This window comes from Leptinotarsa decemlineata, unplaced genomic scaffold (assembly GCF_025532065.1).
Source record: "Leptinotarsa decemlineata unplaced genomic scaffold, Ldec_3_MD MMD2_P_RNA_scaffold_14, whole genome shotgun sequence".
NCBI lineage: Eukaryota > Metazoa > Arthropoda > Insecta > Coleoptera > Chrysomelidae > Leptinotarsa > Leptinotarsa decemlineata.
In genome coordinates this window covers 11,951,069-11,972,099 of record NW_027412528.1, presented here as the reverse complement: position 1 = coordinate 11,972,099, position 21,031 = coordinate 11,951,069, and the positions used below count along the sequence as shown (strand labels likewise).

General features: G+C 35.2%; 1 protein-coding gene across 2 annotated transcripts in view; it reads right to left on the bottom strand.

Annotated features, from left to right (window-relative positions):
- Nucleotides 1-21,031, bottom strand: part of LOC111516694 (probable multidrug resistance-associated protein lethal(2)03659) — a 231,046-nt gene that overhangs the window by 69,892 nt on the left and 140,123 nt on the right. Inside the window, exons 8-9 of one of the 2 annotated variants that reach the window (XM_074179373.1) lie at nt 19,086-19,531; nt 2,794-2,943 (exon numbers count right to left, since the gene is read on the bottom strand). In XM_074179373.1, coding sequence (XP_074035474.1) covers nt 2,794-2,943; nt 19,086-19,531 — 596 coding nt within the window. The remainder of the gene's footprint in view (nt 1-2,793; nt 2,944-19,085; nt 19,532-21,031) is intronic. The other variant, XM_074179379.1, reaches the window with a different exon arrangement.

Genomic DNA, 21,031 nt, shown 5'->3' with positions numbered 1-21,031 from the left:
GCACAATTTATTTTTTATCTCGAAAACAGATAGAGATATGTATAGGACATTATTGACAAAAAAGTATTAAAATACCAGAGCAATTCCAAAAATGTATTATTGTACGGGGTGTCCATTTAAAAAATAAAGTTGCTAGGACTTTTTGATGGAAGTGGCAAAGCCGCAATGCTGAAAATATTTCCGATCGATAAATAGGTAAGGAAATGTGAGAGGTGAAATTTTCAGAAAAATCATGCTTTGCGTTTTCCAGAAACGTCTAACCTACCATCGACCGTGAGTCACGATGTATATACCGGGTGTCAACGAATCTATTAGACAAGTCATAATTTCTAGACTATTAGGAGAATTGAAATGAGATTTGGTATAGTTGAATGGTATGTGGAGAGGAATGTTTTCACATATTTTTCACTTTCCGGTCACTTCCGGTTTCAGCGGAAATGGCTCCGGTTCTGAATTTTTAAATGGAACACCCTGTATATTGTAACATTTTTGGATTTCTGAGACAATTCTGGATCAGAAACTGACATTTCCGGAAGTTTTTCAGCCTACTTGATTTTTTCAGAGTCACTTTTAAAATTGCATCTAGGTGGCCATGATCGGACGTAAACTAATCTATGGACCTCAGGTGATATCAGAAAATTGCAATAGCGGAGTTTTAGTGACTAGTGTGTTGAATATGAATGAGACAAGTTTACAAAATAACATTTTCGTGTCTAACTATTATTTTTCAAATGGCGACCATTTTTTGACAAGCAATTTCCGAAAAAAGGATTTTTTGACGAATCTAACGTTACTAATTTATTTGCGATTGGATCAACAAATTTAACAAATAATTTCAGCGATGCACTTAGATTTTTTGCAATATCCGAAGTTCTTGAAAATTCCAATATAGTAAATTTTCAAAGTGCATCCCTCCTTGTTCAAGACACATTTCAGCTCGTTCAATTGTTTCTCTCAACACGTTTTGTAACATTTGAGGCGATATACTTCTAAATGCCTGTTGAATCCTTTCTTCTAAGATTTCGAGAGTGGCTGGGGCTGTTGCATAGTAGACCCTTTCTTTTACATATCCCCAAATGAAGAAATCTAACACAGTCAGATCCGGTGAGCGGGCAGGCCACCGTACTGGACCGTTGGTTGCAATAACTCTATTATTAAAATGCTCTATTAAAAAATCAAGTACGTCTCTGCTATTATGGGGTGGTGCTCCATCTTGCTGGAAGTAAATTTGCCGTAAAACTTCTAAAGGCATATCATTAAGATGATCCTCGATTTCATTTTGAAGAAAACCCAAGTATCTAACCCCTGTTAACTGACCTTGAAACAATATTGGACCAATTATTCTGTTTCCAACGATACCAGCCCAGACATTGACGCCAAACCTTTCTTGAAAATTGCCCTCTCTCATTGCATGTTGATTTTGTTGGGCCCAGTACCGACAATTCTGCTTATTAAACATGCCATTATTTGTAAACCGTGATTCGTCGGAAAATAGAATGAAGTTGATAAAATTTGGGTTAACTCTATGATTTTGAAGCAACCAATCACAAAATACTACTCTTCTATTGCCGTCGTCGGCATACAAATGTTGATGTAACTGATATTTAAATGCTCGATATCCGTGCTTTTTCAGTATTTATCTTGCTGATTCGTGACTTATCTGCATTTCTCTACTAATTTCTCTTAAAGAAACCGTTTTGTCAACTTCTACCATAGCAAGAACGTTAATCTCAGTCTCCTCATTTATGACAAACCTCTGTTCTGCGTCTCGATTTCCCTCTTGCCTAAAACGACTCTCAACATAGGGAAAATACTGATGAGATGGGTGTTGCCGATTGGGATATCTCTGAGCATACAACTCAGCAGCTTTCCTTGAATTTCTGTGGCATTCTCCAAACAATAACAACATATCCACTTTTTCACTTTGAGTATTCATTATTTCGACGAAAAATTAAACTAAAATTAACGAAAATCAAAAGAAACTTCTACTTTCTGCTCATAAAGCTTATGTCACTGTCATAACCTAGGTGAGCGTTTTGTTCTCCAAAGTGGACTTGATGGAAATAACCGCAAAATATTATGCATCATTCCTATCCATGGCACCCTTGACAAAAGTAAATGAATTTGTATCGAGTATTTTCCTCAGTAATATTTAATTTATGTTCTAATTTGTAATCCAATCGCAAATAAATTAGTATCGTTAGATTTGTCAAAAAATCCTTTTTTCGGAAAGTGCTTGTCAAAAAATGGTCGCCATTTGAAAAATAATAGTTAAACACGAAAATGTTATTTTGTAAACTTGTCTCATTCATATTCAACACACTAGTCACTAAAACTCCGCTATTGCAATTTTCTGATATCACCTGAGGTCCATAGATTAGTTTACGTCCGATCATGGCCACCTAGATGCAATTTTAAAAGTGACTCTGAAAAAATCAAGTAGGCTGAAAAACTTCCGGAAATGTCAGTTTCTGATCCAGAATTGTCTCAGAAATCCAAAAATGTTACAATATACAGGGTGTTCCATTTAAAAATTCAGAACCGGAGCCATTTCCGCTGAAACCGGAAGTGACCGGAAAGTGAAAAATATGTGAAAACTCTCCTCTCCACATACCATTTATCTGTACCAAACCTCGTTTTGATACACCTAATAGTCTAGAAGTTATGACTTGTCTAATAGATTCGTTGACACCCGGTATATTTGCGATGAAAATTATTATTTTAACTGAATGTGGAAAATTTTTGAGAAAAGATCGAAAAGAAAGAAAAGACTTTGAAATCGAGAATACTTACGGCCTGTGATATTGATCTTGAGTATCGGTTCATCTCCTTTGTTTCATTGTCGTCATCTTCTTCTTCTTCGGGCTCTTCCGTCAGAAGTTTGGCAAACAAATTATCGCCTCTGGCAAGTTCATTGAACGAACCTTCTTGTTCTATGGTTCCCTGAAAATATCAAAATTCATCATATACCAAAATTTCTTGTCATGCTAATATCGAATGAGTACCAAACTCGAGTTTGTTTATGAATAATCCGCAACAATTTTGTTTTAGGTTCTATGGGAAGATGTTGGGACGCCGATAATGTCGTCTGGGATTTAAGTTTAAATTCATGTTAAATGAACAAACTTTTAGTAAAGTTAAGTGGTTAGGCTCATTCGATCTGGAATATTGTCTAGATTATTGTGAAAAAAAAAGTAAATTACTTCATAAAAAATTCAAAAAGTTATAAACAATTAAAGACCCTAAAAAGCAGTGTTCAGTTTTGTTGTTTATAGTTCGTTAACTATAAATGTTTTTGAATTTTGAAAAAAAGGTCCTTGAGGAGAAGGAAATTTACTGAGAAAAAGTTCCGACTCACGAAATGGTACCTCCATTATTTAAAATTTCAATTTAACGCTGAAAATAGCCGTCCGCGCGCCATTTTTAGATTGCGCGCACGGCCTCTAAGCGAGTACGTAACTTGATAATAATGTTTTTAAGGTACTTAAAGTAAATAAAAAAATTAAAAAATTCATGATATAATCTAAATACCATAGAGAACTGATTCCATTGGAATTTTTTCATTAAAGTTGATTTTTCAGTAATCTAGACCAGGGGTCTCCAAACTTTGAAGCCTTCGGGCCATAATGATTTTTTCAGTTTGTTCCAAGGGCCAATTTCTGCCCTTAACTGTATTTCTAGACTAGGATAGTCGCAAAGTGCGTGACCTAAACAAACTCACGTTTTTTTTGTATTTCAATTATTATTGTGTATTGTGACACTTAACGACATCTAGTGGCGAGTAGTGGTAAATATTTGGAATTACCGCCTTGGTTCGAAAAAGTTCCGGTTCTAGCTAGTGTATTCCGATCACCTCGAGATGGCAGTAATAAGTGCATATAAAAAGGCTGGCGGCACAACTGCGAATTAGTCTGCGTAGGAAAGGCAAAGGAAGCGAAACTGTCTATTGTGAAATAAAGAAACACCCGTCAATAAAAGTATTTTGATTTGACTTATTGTTTTAATGTGTGATTTGTTAGTATGGAAAAGAAGCGAAAAATCGACAGTGAATGCAGAACGTTCCAAGAAAAATGGAACTTTCAGTATTTTGTGATTGAGTCCAGTAATAAGGCGCTATGTTTAATTTGTAATGAAACCATAGCTGTTCTCAAAGACTATAACATTAAACGACACTATGAATCGAAACATCTTTAAAGTTACTCCAAGTATACAGGAAGTTTGCGGAAGGAAAAATTTGAAGCTTTGAAACGCGGACTCAAATCGCAGTAATCTTTGTTTACCAAAGCGAATACTGAACAAGAGTCTGCAACTCGCACCAGCTTTCGTGTGGCTCTTGAAATCGGAAAACGTGGCAAACCATTCACCGATGGGGAAATGATAAAAGAATGCTTGATTGCAGTAGCCGAAGAAATATGCCCCGAAAAGGTAAATTTATTTAAAAGTGTCAGTTTGTCAGCAAACATCGTGGCTCGGAGGGTGCAAGACATCGCAGAAAATATATCATCTCAACTGTCTGACAAAAATGGACATCATGAGTGGTTTTCTCTAGCATTGGATGAGTCAACGGATGTGTCAGATACTGCTCAGGTTTTGATTTTTATTCGCGGAGTAGATAAAAGCTATGAAGTGTATGAAGAACTTCTTGATATTGATAGTATTCACGGCACGACAAATGGGGCAGATATTTTTAAAGGAGGTGAAAATGCCATTAATAAAAAGAACCTTCGATGGAGAAACTTGAAATCTATAACAACTGATGGAGGCAAAAATATGTATGGTAAAAGTAAAGGAGTGGTTGCACTTGTGTCAGAGGCTGTAGAAAATGATGGTGGTTCAAAAACATTAGTCTTACATTGTATCATTCATCAACAGTCCTTGTGCGGAAAATGTTTGGATATGTCTGAAGTTCTAAAACCAGTCATATCAGTTGTTAACTTCATCAGATCCACTGGGCTGAATCACCGACAATTCCGCGAGTTTATTCAACAGATTGGAGAAAATGATTTACCATATCATACTGCCGTACGCTGGCTTAGTTGCGGAAAAGTCCTTAAGCGCTTTTTTGAACTTCGAGCAGAGATCGAAATTTTTCAAAATGAGAAGCAGCGCCCCTTTGCCGATTTAGAAAATAGTGAATAGATGTGGAAGTTAGCCTTCCATGTCAATTTGACAAATCATATGAACGAACTGAATTTGAGATTACAAGAAGAAAATCGGCTTCTTCCTGATTTATACACCAATATCAAATCCTTCAGGCAGAAAATAATACTATTTCAATCGCAATTACGTAAAACATGTTTGACACATTTTGAAACGTGAAATATTCAGCCACACTACAGAGACTGAATTTCCCGTCAATTTTACAATCGAAACTTTGAGTGCTTTGAAGATAAATTTTGATACTCGTTTTTCAGATTTTGATGTAATTGCGAATGAAATTGAGCTTTTTCAAAATCCTTTTGATTCTGACATTGAAACCCAGGCTCCGGAATTCCAAATGGAAATTATTGATTCACGGTGCAGTGATATGCTTAAGAAAAAATATCAAAATTCATCTTTGTTGGAATTTTATAAGAGTCTTCCTCTGTAACAATTTGATAATTTGCATAAATTTGCTCGTGGGTTGTTTTCTGTTTTTGGTACTACTTACTTGTGTGAGAAAACGTTTTCTAAGATGAAGTACACAAATAATGTTTACAGATCTCAATTAACCGATGAGCATCTTAAATCTCTTTTGATAATTGGTACAAGTAAAATTGATCCACAACTACAAAGTATTGTCGGTGGAAAATCACAATTACATAAATCTCATTAGTGTTTGTGTTTTACTGTGATTCATTTCAATTATTTGTTAGTTATTAATATGCTTAAACTTAGATACTTAAGTTAAGTTTTCTTTGTCATCATTTCTGTCATTAAGTTTTACCTTGCAAGTAAATAAAACCGACTAATTATCATTCTGTGTTTTCTTCTTCAACTTATCACAGCAATAGTAACAACAATTAGGTAATCATTGGCTGTCGCGGGCCAGATTGATGACAGTAAATCATTGGCTGTCGCGGGCCGGATTGATGACACTGGCGGGCCGGATTTGGCCCGCGGGCCGTAGTTTGGAGACCTCTGATCTAGACACTTGTTAATTAACAACATTTTCTAAAACTTCCTTCATAGTTCAAAGTAAAATAAATATTTAAATAATTACTGTAAAATTTTTTCGCTTGATTTGACACCTTAAATAAAACTTGCAAAAAAACCACAAACATAAGATTATCAACCAAAAGGAAAATTACTATTCGAGCAAGATGGAACAATATACTCCGGTTGATCCAAAGAAACTTATTTCATCTTATATACAATTCCATAAAAGTATTTTCTTCACGCCTGTAAACTCCATAGAAGTTCGTCAAATTATTGGAAATCTCTCGGATAGGACTGCTCTTGATATGTATGGATTAAGTAACAAGATGTTGAAAAACATGAAAGAGTGATTTTAGTAAAACTTCTCACCAAAATAATGAACAAATGCTTTGAGACAGGTGTGTATCCCCAGAAGCTTCAATTCAGTAAAGTGACCCCTGTATTCAAAAAAGGAGACAAAAATGAGATAAAAACTACCGTCCAATCTCAATAATCCCAACTTTATCAAAACTCATTGAGGCTGCAATGAATAGTAGGATAATACAATTCATGGACTCGAACGACTTGCCCTCAAAGTCCCAGTTTGGATTCAGACAAACTCTCAGTCGTATTCTGTGACCTTTCGAAGGCATTCGACTGTAAGTCACACTCGACTCTACTCGATAAACTTCTGTACTATGGAATTAGGGGGAAAACAGCTGATTTGATCGATTCTTACCTATCCGAACGAAAGCACGTTGTAGAAGAAAGTAGTGTGTGAAATCTCCAGCAATAAGTGTAACTGCAGGTGTGCCTCAAGGGTCAACCTTGGGACCCCTACTATTCCTAATATATGTTAATGATCTTCCACATAATATGAACCCCCTCAACACGATTCAGTGTTCCGATGATACTACTATTTATGAGAGTCACCCTGAACATAAATATCCAAAGCAACTGACTGACAATGCATTGCAGCCAATAAGTTATGCTTGAATGTCAAGAAAACTGAAATAATTACGTTCACACTAAAAGAACTGAAGGACAATCAAAAATCCATTAAGTTTTTGGGGGTAACGCTAGATCAAAAACTAAATTGGAAAGAACGCATCAAAGATCTCTTCACTAAGCTGTCCAGCACTCTTTATCTGCTTCGTAGAATCAATGAATTTGTTTCCTCTTATGTTTCGAGAGCAGCTTACATGGGGTTATTTCAGTCTAAGCTGTCATACGGATTAGTTTTTTGGGGACTTTCTACTGATTGGGAAACGATATTCATTTTACAAAAAAACGGCTATTAAAATCCTGAAAAGGGCAAAAGGAACTTATTATACAGCGTGACTCACGGTCGATGGTAGGTTAGACGTTTCTGGAAAACGCAAAGCATGCTTTTTCTGAAAATTTCACCTCTCACATTTCCTTACGTGTTCTATCGATCTAAAATATTTTTAGCATTGCGGCGTTGCCACTTCCATCAAAAAGTCCTAGCAACTTAATTTTTTCAAATGGAACACCCCGTATATTGATACATTTTTGGAATCGCTCTAGTATTTTAATACTTTTTTATTGTTAATGTCCTATACCTATCTCTATCTGTTTTCGAGATAGAAAATAAATTGTGCTAAATATGGTCCAAAACATAGCCTTAATTGAAATTAAGTACATCAGTACTCTAAGTTCATGAAAAGTTGATATTTTGATGATAGTTTGGACAAACTCGAAATATTCAAATAACACCAAGAAATCGACTCCATATCATACAGGGTGTGCTAAAATTATTATTATTTTCGTTGTGCATAGAAGTAGTAAAAATGTCTTTTTATCAAATGAAACCCCTTGTATATTACTCGGTGAACTGAAAGATGGTGAAAAATGCTTCAACATGATATATCATGTCCCTATACCTAAATCGTCAAGTTTTCTCGATAAAGTCGCTTCTTCTAGAAACATAATTTTTTTTTTAGAATTTGGATTTAGGTAGCAATGGAATTATCAAGCTCATAGCAGTTCGGTTACTTTTATAAGTAATTTACAGAGAGTTATCGACGGTGTTTCGAATCATCTTCCAAAATGAATGCAAATATCGATTATTCAAACGAAGTTCTTATGAAATTATTTATAATACACATTAACAAAGTGATCAAATCATTGTCAAAACGTGTAAAAATTTCAACCAAATGTATCCTGAATTAACACCAATGAACGAGAGGAAGTTTGTAAGGTTACAAAATAATTTCCTTAACTATGTCTCAAAGTTTCCAGGAAACAACTGTACCAAAAATCAGTCATTTCTAGGTAAAAAGTAGGATTTTGTGGGCTGAAACATGTGAAAGTACAGACAATAACAGAATAGGATGATTCAAAATAACAAAATTGTAAACAAAATATTACATTTTCACAATAAATGCTGAAAATGTTGTCCATTACATTCTAAACACTTTAAAATGTTTTTTTGTACTCGACTTGTGGTTGCTTTTTCAATTTCCTGGGGATCCAGATCTTCAATACTCCGCACTATTCGCCGTCGCAATTCTTCTTTGGTAAGCACTGGAGTACTGTATACCATTTCTTTTGAAACACACCATAAAAAAAGTCAAGTGGCATGAGATCGGATGATCTCGGTGGCCAATCCCAGGGCCCTAAACGCCTAAACCAACGATCGTCGAAGAGTTCGTTAAGTTTCCTGGAAACTTCCTGGGTGGAATGAGCTGGCGCTCCGTCCAGTTGAAACCACGAATTCCTATATTCCTCTTAAGACAAATTTTCAAGAAATACGGTTACAGTCGTCCTTAATATTTGGAGATATCTCTCTGCATTCAGTGTGTCTTCATAAATAAAAAAGCTAATTTTATTGTTCTTCAGAATACAGAAAACATTCAGGTCATATTTTTCTTGAAAACCCATTTCTTTTGTAACATGAGGATTATGATCAGCCCAAAAATGTTTATTCCTTCTAATGAAAATACCATCCCTCGTAAATTCTGATTCGTCGCTCCAAATTATTTTTGACAAAAATTCCCGATCTTCCTGTGTATGAATTAAAAGGGATTCACAAAAATGCATTCGACGTTCTAAGTCTTCTGCTTTTAGAGCTTGAACTTTGGTAAATTCATACGGATGCAATCAATCAATCAAATATACTTTATTTTCTGAAGAACTACATCTTGTAGACAAAGTCATAAGTAATATGTAAGATAACAAAAATCTACATAAAAAAAACATACACAATTTAAACAAAATACAATAAACATAAACTAAAAATGTGAAATACACTGAGATATTCAGCTGGAAATAACAAGACATGGAAATAAAAGTTAAGATTCAAATGAATCGTCAAGATACTCCTGAACTGAATAATAGGCCCTATCAACAAGTAGCATTTTAACTGCTTTTTTGAATTTGTTAAGCACTATAATTTCTTCAATTCGGGCTGGTAAGTGTTTGAACAGTTTGATCCCGTTGAATATAATTGAATCCCTAACAAGGGAGCTCGCATGAATAGGCAGATCTATGTTACTATTGTGGCTACGAGTATTATATGGGGAAGGGGGAGATGCACAAGAATAATTTTTTTTTATTAAGCAAATTGATTCCAAGATAAACAGGGCAGTTACTGTTGGAATACCGTGAGCTATGAAAAGAGGCTTGCATGGATCCCTGGGAGCTGCTTTGTACATATATCGGACAGTCCTTTTTTGGAGCACAAAAATCATTTGAAATAAATCTCTAGAACAGAAGGCAATTCCATATTCAATATGGTGATCTATTAGAGCGAAATAAGCTGTTCTTGAATGGGAGTAGCCTAGTTCTCTAGAAATCACTCTTAGCGCATAGCAACCTGAGGCAAGCTTCTTGCTTAAGTTTATTGTGTGATTTTTAAATTTCAGTTTTCAGTGAGTATTCAAAATTCGTTGTACTGGAGCATGTGATACACCTAAATCTTTTTCTGCACTGCGAATGGAAGCTTCTGGATATGCATAAAAATATGCCAAAACGTTAACAGTATTGTCCTCATTTGAAGTAACAGGTTTTGGTAATGTTGAAGGCGCTTTTAACATGGCGCCATAGTTAAGGAAATCATTTTGTAATCTTACAAACTTCCTCTCGTTCATTAGTGTTGATTCAGGATACATTTGGTTGAATTTTCTACAAGTTCTGGCAATGATTTGATCACACTGCCGTGTATAATAAATAATTTCAATATTGATTATTCAAACTTCGTTTGAATAATCAATATTTGCATTCATTTTGGCGATTTTTTGAAACACCGTCAATAACCATTTATCAATTACTTATAAAAGTCACCAAACTGTCATGAGCTTGATATTTCCACGGCTACCTAGAAATCAAATTCTTTAAAAATTATTTTTTGTACAACTGTTATTTAAAATCTCTTTGATAAAAGCACTTCAATCAGAACACCTACCAAAAAATCATTTAGAAAAATTCACACATGCAGTTCGTGCTATTGGTAATATTAAATTTCTGTGAAGTTACTGACGATGACGAAGTAGTATTCAGTCCAACTGTAGAAAGTCCTTCATGACTAACCAATAATCCTCCTCAAAATAGCGTGAGTTGGCGTATGTAGTTGTAACATATGCCTTGTAATCCAAAGATCGTGTGTTCAAATCCCATGGACCTTATAATTTTGTTTATTACCAGCATTAACGTTATACAAAAAAATTTGTATGATACATTTGTTAAAAGTGATTTTATTTTGCTCGTGAGTTTGCTCCACTTGCTGACGCTCGGTTTGCAATAATCTCCACCCACAAAATAAAATGCCACTTTCAACACTTGTAGGTAAAACGTGAATAACTATTTTTCCACAAAAACGACTTTATTAAGAAAACTTGACGATTTAGGTATAGGGACATAATATATCATCTTGAAGCATTTTTCACCATCTTTTAATTTATCGAGTAATATACAGGGGGTTTCATTTGAAAAATGAACTGTCGACTACTTTTATGCACAATGGAAATAATAGTAATTTTAGCACGCCCTGTATGATATGGAGTCGATTTCTTGGTGTTATTTGAATATCTTGAGTTTGTCCAAACTATCATCAAAATATCAACTTTTCATGAATTGAGAGTACTGATGTACTTAATTTCAATTAAGGCTATTTTTTGGACCATATTTAGCACAATTTATCTTTTATCTCGAAAACAGATAGAGATAGGTATAGGACCTTATTGACAAAAAAGTATTAAAATATTAATATACGGGGTGTTCCATTTAAAAAAAATTAATTGCTTGGACTTTTTGATAGACGTGGCAACGCCGCAATGCTGAAAATATTTTAGATCGATAGAACAGGAAAGGAAATGTGAGAGGTGAAATTTTCAGAAAAATCATGCTTTGCGTTTTCCAGAAACGTCTAAACTACCATCGACCGTTAGTCACGCTGTATATTAACTTATATTAATCGTTACGGCTCTATACATATTTCAATGTCTTGTCTATATCAAGTCACAAAATAACACCCCTCAAGTTCACCAGAAATAGCCACAACATCGACTGGCAATTACTGATAAAAATTGTTTTACTATGGCGATAAGGCTCTTCAACTGTCTACCACTATATATGACAAAATTGCATATGATTAGATTAAAAAAAAAGTATAAAAGGGCTGCTGGTTACTCTCTGCCCTTATGACGTAAGTGAATTTTTTCATTGCAAGTTTTAATGCTTTGCCTTCTAATGTGTATGTTTTGTACTATATTTGTCTACTTTGATGATGCTAAATTTGTTGTATTGATGATAAGAAATAAATTGATTGACTAAATCAAACAGAGATGAAGAGCTGAAAGATATAGTCGATTTAGGAGCTGTTGAAAATAATCCCAAAACGTCAACGCAGAATATTAAAAATATCAACAGGCCTACCAAGAACTAATGTTAGGAGGATTTTGAAAAAACACAAATTTAAGTCATACAGGACCGGAAGAATTAATCAACTTAGACCAGGAGATTTTGAAAGCCACATGGCTTTTTGTCAGTGGTTCCTGGGAAGTTGTAAAATTTATTAAGACAGACGAAGCTCGTGTTAGCAGTGCCGGCATTTTCAACCGCTACAATTCTTATACTTGGGCACAACAAAATCCTCATTCTATCGTGGAGCAGAGAAGTCAAGAGAGATTTTGATTTAGTGTGTGGACAGGTGTTTTCAGGGGTAGAATTATCAGCCTGTCCAATTATAATGGCACTTTCACATCTCAGAAGTGTTCAGAAAATTTTAAAGCAAAATACTCATTCCCTTCTTGATGAATGACCAATAATGGAGCTCAGGAAAATATATTCTGAATAAGACGGGGCTTGTCCCCACAACACTGCAATTGTCGCCAATTTTTTGACTGAAATTTTGGTTGTCATTGGATTGCTAACCAAGAACCTAATGGTTGACCGGCCAGGTCACCGGACCTAATGCCTATGGACTTTTACCACTGGGAAAAGTTGAAAAGTCCTATTTTCAAATTGCCGACCAATTCTAGGTATGAATTGGAAGCGGTAGTGATGCAAAGTTTTGGTTCACTCCTATTGCACTAATTATTTCGGAAAAAACGTTCAGAAAAGGTGTGTCCTGTATGCAGGAGAAGCTGATAGACATTTCGAACTCTTTCTCTGAAGAAATATATTTCATTCCGGAAGTCAAAGATGAGGTTAACCACTCACCATTGTTGAACCTTTTGGACATAATACCAAGAACCATTCATCAAATCATCTAAAAGAACAATTCATTCTGGACAGTCTCAATTCCCTACACTGTAGATTAAAGGACTGACACCTATCAGAAAACGCCTACTCCCCTGGCTAATACCACGACGGGCGTTGGATTATATTCGGCAGGTGTCAGTGCAGGATTCTTCACTGAAGTTATTCCTGCGTATGCTGTTGGCGAATCAACTGCCGCAATAGATTTTCAATTATTGGAACACACTTGCAGACCGGTTTCGGGATGTTTGGCCACTCGTCAGTGCAAGGTAGTGTATATCATCAACATAAAGTCGATGTTTTCCGATAATTATAAATCGAATTCCTCCAGAGTATCATTCCTCGAACTATGCTGAAGCGGACAATAAACAACATGTTTGTCTTCGCCCCATCTGCCTGTGAACGGGGTAACCAACAGCTTATTCAAATTTGCCAGTTTCGGGAGTTGAGACTGGCCAGAACGAATGGTTCTTTTAGATAATGGGTTTGTTTCATGCTATGGAAAAAGATACTGGTTTGCTTATAGACTGATCGAGTTAGGGGTATATTATACTTATCAAGCCTTATCGGTCCCAAAATCTCTTTATATTTGCAGAAAAAAGAATAATTCGAAAAGCAAGAATTCAAATTGGCCGCGTGTCTGTTGACCAATAGAATCGATTGTGTCTAGTGCGGAGTTGCCAAGTGTATTGGTTTTTAACCTTTCGGTGATGACGTGTTGCCGTAGGCCACGAGAGGTGACTTCGGTCTACCACACCGATCAAGTTTCATCGTCTATATAACGTTATAAATTGTATAAACTATAGGATTTTAATGAAGTTAAACTTTTATTGACTTTTTCTTCAGGTAAGTATGAAAAAAACATGAAAGAGTGAACAATTATAAATAACAAAAAGGAACATTCAAAAGTCTACGTATTATAATTGCGATGCACCCATTCGAAGGTTGAACTCAGTCTTTGGCTTCTTCTTGACTGGAACATTCCATACAGAAGATAGTCACGTGTTCCAAACATAGAAATTTATTGCAGTCTTGACAGCGGGATTTGTTCCTTCTGTTCTTCTTTGAACTACAGTTAAAACATCTTCCGAAAATATTTTCCGTGTTGCGATTTGCCTCTGCTACTTCTAATTTACAAATCTGACATATTCGAACTCTAAGAGGTCTTGTTAAATGTTGAGACATTGCACGGATTTTCAAATGTGGTTCAATCAGACACAACGCAAGATTTTCGAGAAATTGGCGTCTAACTACCCTGCTCTGGGGTTTATTTGCACAAAAGATAACTTGCGAATTGATTCCAGATAAATTTAGCAAACTGTAAAAAATTACCATTTGCCATCTTCGAGTAGCTCTTGCAGTGTTATAAGATGCACATAATTTGTCCACTACGTCAACTCCCCCTTTAGTACGATTATAGTCAATAATTATATCTGGTTTTGAACTATTCCCATCGATTTTATCGTCACTGTGGCAAGTGGAGATCAAAAGAAAGTTTTTCTTCTTTTTTGGTACCTACATAGGAAACGAGAGTACAATCTTTTCTAAAACCGAACATACTGGAACCAATTGGACGATTTTTTCCTTGAACAAATTCAGGCGGTATCTCCTTTTTGTTTTTTCGTATAGTTCCAATTGTTGTTGGGTTCCGTTATATAAGTTCTTCAGCTAGAGGAATACTTGTGAACCAATTATCGGTTGCAATATTCCGACCAGACCCGTGAATTGGTTCACACAACCTATCGACTAAAGAAAGTTCGATGTATTTTGAGCAAATGGACCATCTGGTTGAGTACCAACATATACTTCTAAATTAGAGGTATAAAATGTTTTTGAATCGCAAAGTGCAAAAATTTCAATCCCATATTTATTGGGTTTATTTGGCATGTACTGCCAAAAAGAACAGCGTCCACGAAAATCCTCAAGTTTTTCATCAATTGTAACTTCTTGTGACAGATTATAATTTCGTTTACAGTTATCAATAAATTTGTTGATGAAACTCCTTATTGGGGCTAATTTGTCAAGAGCTTGTCTCTCTGCTCTTGTTTCTAAATCATCAAATCTGATATAGCGCATAAGAATACGAAATCGTTGGAGTGACATAGTCAATCGATATATTTCAGCAGAGGTACCATAAGTTTTGAATAAGTCTTCTGTGTTCAAATTATTATTCTTCTTCACTCCACTGAATAAGAGCAGTCCTAAAAGTGCCTCTATCTCTTCTCTGGTGGTAGGTCTTGTATATGTTGCTCGGTTATATTTATGTGATACGCTCTCTAAATAAGAATTGGTATTAGTAAATATAATGTTTATCATACCATTGTCAAAAAAATTTCTCCAAATATCTAATGGATCTGTTGTTTGTTTCAGAGGGCCCCTCACACACGGAAGTTTTATTCTTATTATATTCTTAGAGGGAGTTTTCACATTTTGGTTCGGCATGTGCTTGTTCCATTTAGTAACTTTATCTTTACCAGTAAACGTTGGTTCTTGGACTATCTTCCTTTTTTGAGGAGGCTGTTCTTCTTTCTCTTCTGGCTGTTCTTCTTCCTCTTCTTCACTCTCTAGCTCTTGTTCTGTGTCGCAGTTATTCTTCTCTTCTTCCAAACGATCTTCCATATCTTCTTCCTCGTCATCGTACTGCTCTTCAACAATATCCTCAACAGTTAATTCCATAAGGGCCATCAGCCGTTCTTTTTCACGCTCATAATCATCCATTTTCTTCAAATAATTAAAATATATTGAGTTATGAACTATAATTTTCATTATCTTCTATCATACTTACAGAAGTTTGCGAATTAATATATTTTTCTTCAATAACAATTTCCTAACCGCAACAATGACTTCGGTTTACGACACCGAAACTTGACATAACCTGTTCATAAATTATTTTGACAACACACCACTTCGTCTTAGGGCCGGTTTATCAATATGTAGTTAAATGCTCCTGTTAGCTACCTCGAAGCTAAGCTTAGCTGATAGTCAATGTTGCAGTTACTATTCAAATCGTTTATCATACCCTGACTGATGCTAATGTTTAATAACTGTTAGTTAACTAAGGTTGGCATAAGTGACTATTTCAGGGGCTTGTTTTTATTGGAGGATTGATTTTCAAAAATGACAACTGCTAACAAAAAGTTCATGAGTTATACATAATAACCTATATGAGTTGAGGGGGCATATGAAAAACGAAAATGAGCAATAAAAGAACATCCAATTTTACCGAAGCAGACAGATCACTCCTAATAAAAATTGCCAATTCCTATAAATTTATCATTGAGAACAAAAAAAACTGATGCCATCACATGGCCATGGAAGAAGAAAGAAGAGGCCTGAAAAAGAGTTGAATTTAATTTTAATTCCTCTACATCAGGACCTGTAAGTCTCTACCTCATCTAATTCTTTGAAAGCATCATTACGTTCCTTAACAATGTAAGGTCTTCTTTGAACTCCAATATATCCTCATCTTCGTCATTCAACAAATGGAAAACTTCTTTAATCAAACAATTATAGTAATTAACCCTTTACTTGCAAAAAGTATTTCTCAAATTATCACAAAAAACATAAATAACCTAATTTCGCATGCGCGACCACATAACCACAGAATATCGGAACTGATATTCTGTGACATAACTGTCAGCTTGAATAAAAAAACTATCACTTTCTAGCGACTGTTACGGTCACTGAGACTTCAGCTACCAGTTGATGGTAACATGATAACGAAAAACAGTTTGACTAGGAGCTAAGACAAAACCATTAGTCAAATGAGGTTAGCTGGCGATTGATAAACCGGCCCTTAGTGTCTAACGGAACGTAATTGAGAGATACATGGAGGGAATTGTAAATATTATCCCCCACTCAAAAGTTATGGAAGGGGATGTGACGCATCGGTATGAGAAACCGTACGTCACCACTGGAAGGTTAATATCCAATCACAGATCTGATGAATCAATTTGACAGACGCCATTTTTGTTGTTATTGTTGTCAACTCGGTGTGAATACAACTGTTACAATTATATAATTACAGAACGTTTTTTTGTGTAAAAGATAGGTCTCGGCGGGTCCTATTTTGCTGCATATTCCGAAAAATATTTTTTGGATTGTTCTGTTCTGGAGTAATTCTACATTTCACTGTACATATTTTTGCTTCTATTTTCAATCACCATATTGCTCCTTGGCCGAGATAAAATAAAAATTAAATCAAAACTTTCCATCTGTCGATAAAAGATAAAGTCTGAAATGAATGTCATATAAATAAAAGGGACCTACTAATATACCACCTACCGTTTCAATTTTTCATTCATTTCGGTACCAAAGTATTGCAAATTTTTCAAGTAAAATTCATCGATCAATTTAAAATCGACTCTTGGTAAGTTTTCGGGGGTCAGCTTTAACAAAACTTGGCTCAACATTCATTATGAAATTATTTTAAGAAACATACGAAGTTTGTGGAAACTATTGACATTAGAAAGAGCACATTGTCGCATACACTACAGAGGGCGGTGTCTAACTGGATGACAATATGACTAATATACCAGTAACGTTGAATTTCTTATTATTTGGTGGGTGGCATGAATGCATAATCGATTTATTTTATTAGGGTTCATGAGCATTTGAAAACCATTTGAAATTACAGCTCGTTCAATTCTGTTTAGAATTGTATTTAGATATAACTTGTACTATATCAGTTATCAAGGCAAATATTATTGTCCATTTTTATGCTTAATTCGTGGATTCGAGCGACTTTATTATTGTATATTCATTTGTTTGCTGGCTTTATTCTTAAAAAAAAATTAATGAATAATTACAGAAAATTTTAAATAATCTTTTATTTTCTCATGGAAATGGAGTACCTATATTACAATTTATTGGTTTATTCGGCATTGAAAATGTATGTCATATCGAATCCATTCTGCTTGTTTTTGCAAAATTGAGTTTCAACTTATTCTTAGCGACAGCTCGCGTAGGAATAATTGGTTTTTTCATCTAGTTTAGTTTGTGTATGATTTGAAACTGTTTTAAAAATATATTTGAATAATAATATGGTGCATTCTTGTGATGATTTTAATTGTGCGGAAAGGCACAAGAAAACAGAAAGCGCATTGGTTTATAAACGAGTTATTTCATATAATGAGTTTAGATTCCCAAAGAATAAAATGATGAGATGGTATTATTACCTCAGAAGCTTTATTTCAATCAGTTCAAGTAAAATCAATTATGTCTATACTTGACCTCATTCAACTTTTCTCTTAAGTTTTGGAAGATTCAACAGATTACCCAGGCGAGCCTATAACGCTTGAATTTGGTAGCTATATTAGAAAAAGGTACCTAGTATGTAGGAATCGTTTTTTTTATAATAAATTCGAATCATACAGATTGAGGATCGTAGATTAAGTTGAATATTTGAAATGATTCTCAAATCCAGTTTGCTATATTTTTTGATTTTCATAACTGTATATTATTAAATAATGCATAAAATCATAGTTTAGGTAAATATTTTGTGATCTATCGACTTTGTGTACTAATTTTAGATATAGAACTTATTTCCAAACATGATTTTTCGTGTACATTTTATTCCATGTGGAGAATTTTTCATCAATTGAAACGTTAACGGGTTCATATACACTTCCATAATTAAATTGATAATTATAGGCTTCGTGAATTTTACGATTTGGCAATGTTGATTATTTCTATTGTTTCTATTGGTCAATCGAACCAGAAGCGGGAATAGGGGCATAACGTCACCAGTCTACCACATTCGATTTTCAATAATTAATTACGCGAAAACTACGGTACTCAGAGAGATGAAACAAAGTGCACTGTTTTTCAATTTAAAATTTCTATCAAGTAAACTATGAACCAAAATACATTAAACAAGCCCGTTTGACTTATAGCCAGTCTTCAAGTGTGCCCATTGACCATATGTGCGAATTATTCTTATTCAAAAATCTGCTGTCCGAGAACTGAGATAGTAATTGTTTTTGAGATTATACTTGTTATCTCATTTACCATCAACTAGTTAAGTGACGTGACCACTACTGTTGAATTCAAGAATTACAGACGGTATGTGTACTATTACTACCGATGAAGCTAAACGCGTATAGAATGAAAATGTCATTTGTGAAAATTATTTAATAAATATCATGTATAGTATTATTGATTCTTGTTCAGTAACGGGTTGGTGTATTCATACTAGTATTTTAGTTCTTATTTCACTGCCCGGATAGTTCAGTTATTTGTTTTCTTACCTCATTTAAAATGGCGATGTTATCAGCATTTTTCAACCAGTGTACTTGATGGGTAACCAATATCCTAGTTTTGTGAGCCAAAAATCCATTTATGCATTGCTCGTACAGTATTTTAGCAACATGTATGTCAACTGCTGATAGCGGATCATCCAATAAATAAATATCTCTATCCCTATATACAGCTCTGGCCAAATTAACCCTAGCTTTCTGCCCTCCACTCAAAGATGCTCCTTTATCCCCTATAATCGTGTCGTCTCTGTTGAGAAATTTATCGAAATCTTTCTCTAAATCGCAAACGCGTATAACCTCTTTGTAGCGACTCTGGTTGTATTCGGCACCGAACAAAATATTTTGGCGGATAGTACCAGAGAATACCCAAGGCTCTTGTGACGAGTAGGACGTTGTTCCAAATATTTTCATGTTTCCACTAGTAACAGTGAGTTCTCCTGGAAATTAAGAAAAAATGAATATTGTCCCATAATAAAAATAATTTCTCCTTACCTACTAGGCTATTTGTTAAATTATGAAAATTGATAAATTGTATGACGAAAATCATAATCAATTAGTTTTTCATTATAATTCGTCACTCAATGACTATGTATGCTACAACATTGATGAGACCAATTTCATGAATTTGTATCAACGAAAACAGCAGAAAAATATTTCTGTTGGAGTTTTACTACAAAAACCATCTTGAAAACTGAAAACGGAAGCACAAAATTCCTAAAAATTCAAACAGTGATTAGGAAATTAATAGAAAAATTTCAGACATTTCAGACATTTCAGAATGAATTTTTATGGGGCACTGAATATTTGAATTCAAACACATTCATGGGGTAGCAATAATCGTTCGAAAAATATATTTTTCATTATCAAGGGGGGAAAAACCCGTGTTGAGCCAGCAAAATAATTCATGATTTCCAATTTTCAGGCAGTAGTTTCAGAGCAGAGGTCGGCAAGTAGTTTAAGATGGGGTCCGGATACTGTGGGGAAATTTTAACGAGGTCCAGAAAAAAAAAACAAATATTTATAATAAAGTGCTACATGTTATTTTGGTTTCATATCACATTCTGAATTATAAAAGGAATACAAGACCTCTTATTGATGTGAGAAACTACACCGACGGTCTTGAGCTAGTTTTTTAGAGGACCGACACTAAGTGGGAAACATCTGTATACCGAAAACCCACTCATACGGGACAGTATCTGAACCACGAATCCAACCACCATCAATCGACTGAGAGAGGAATTATCAAGACTCTATTAGACCGTGCTTTTGGCCCTGTAATACGAAGGAAGGTCTCGAGAAGGAACTAGACATCATCAAAAATGATCTTCAACGGAATGGCTACTCCAAAGCGATGGTAGAAAAGACTTTGGCTAGAAGACAGCAGGAGCCTCGCAAGGAAGAGAAGCCGTCACAAACAGTGCTTGCACTTCCCTACGTCAGAGGATTATCGGAGAGGATAAGAAGAATTGGTTCCAAGTACAACATTAGAACCTGTGTCAGATCCGGTAACACTATCCGTAGCAGCCTCACGAAAACCAGGCCACCAAACGCGGACTGCGACTCCAAGAATTGTATTTTCCGGATACCCTGTGATTGCGACTCCAAGAATTGTATTTTCCGGATACCCTGTGATTGCGGAAAATCCTATATTGGTGAAATTAAGAGGCCATTGAATGTTCTCATTGCCGAGCACAAGAAACACACACAGCGAGGGGAAACCAGCAAATCAGGAATAGCAGACCATGTTTGGAGCCATCAACACAACATCGAGTGGTCCCAAGCTGAGATCTTGCACAGAGAGGAACATTGGTCTAGGAGAAAATTCAAGGAAGCCGCATACATGTTGTCCAACAACGTATTCAGCCAGGCCAGCGTAGAAATACACAACATATGGAAACCCATCATCAAGCGAAAAATGGCCAATCCCCGCCAAAACG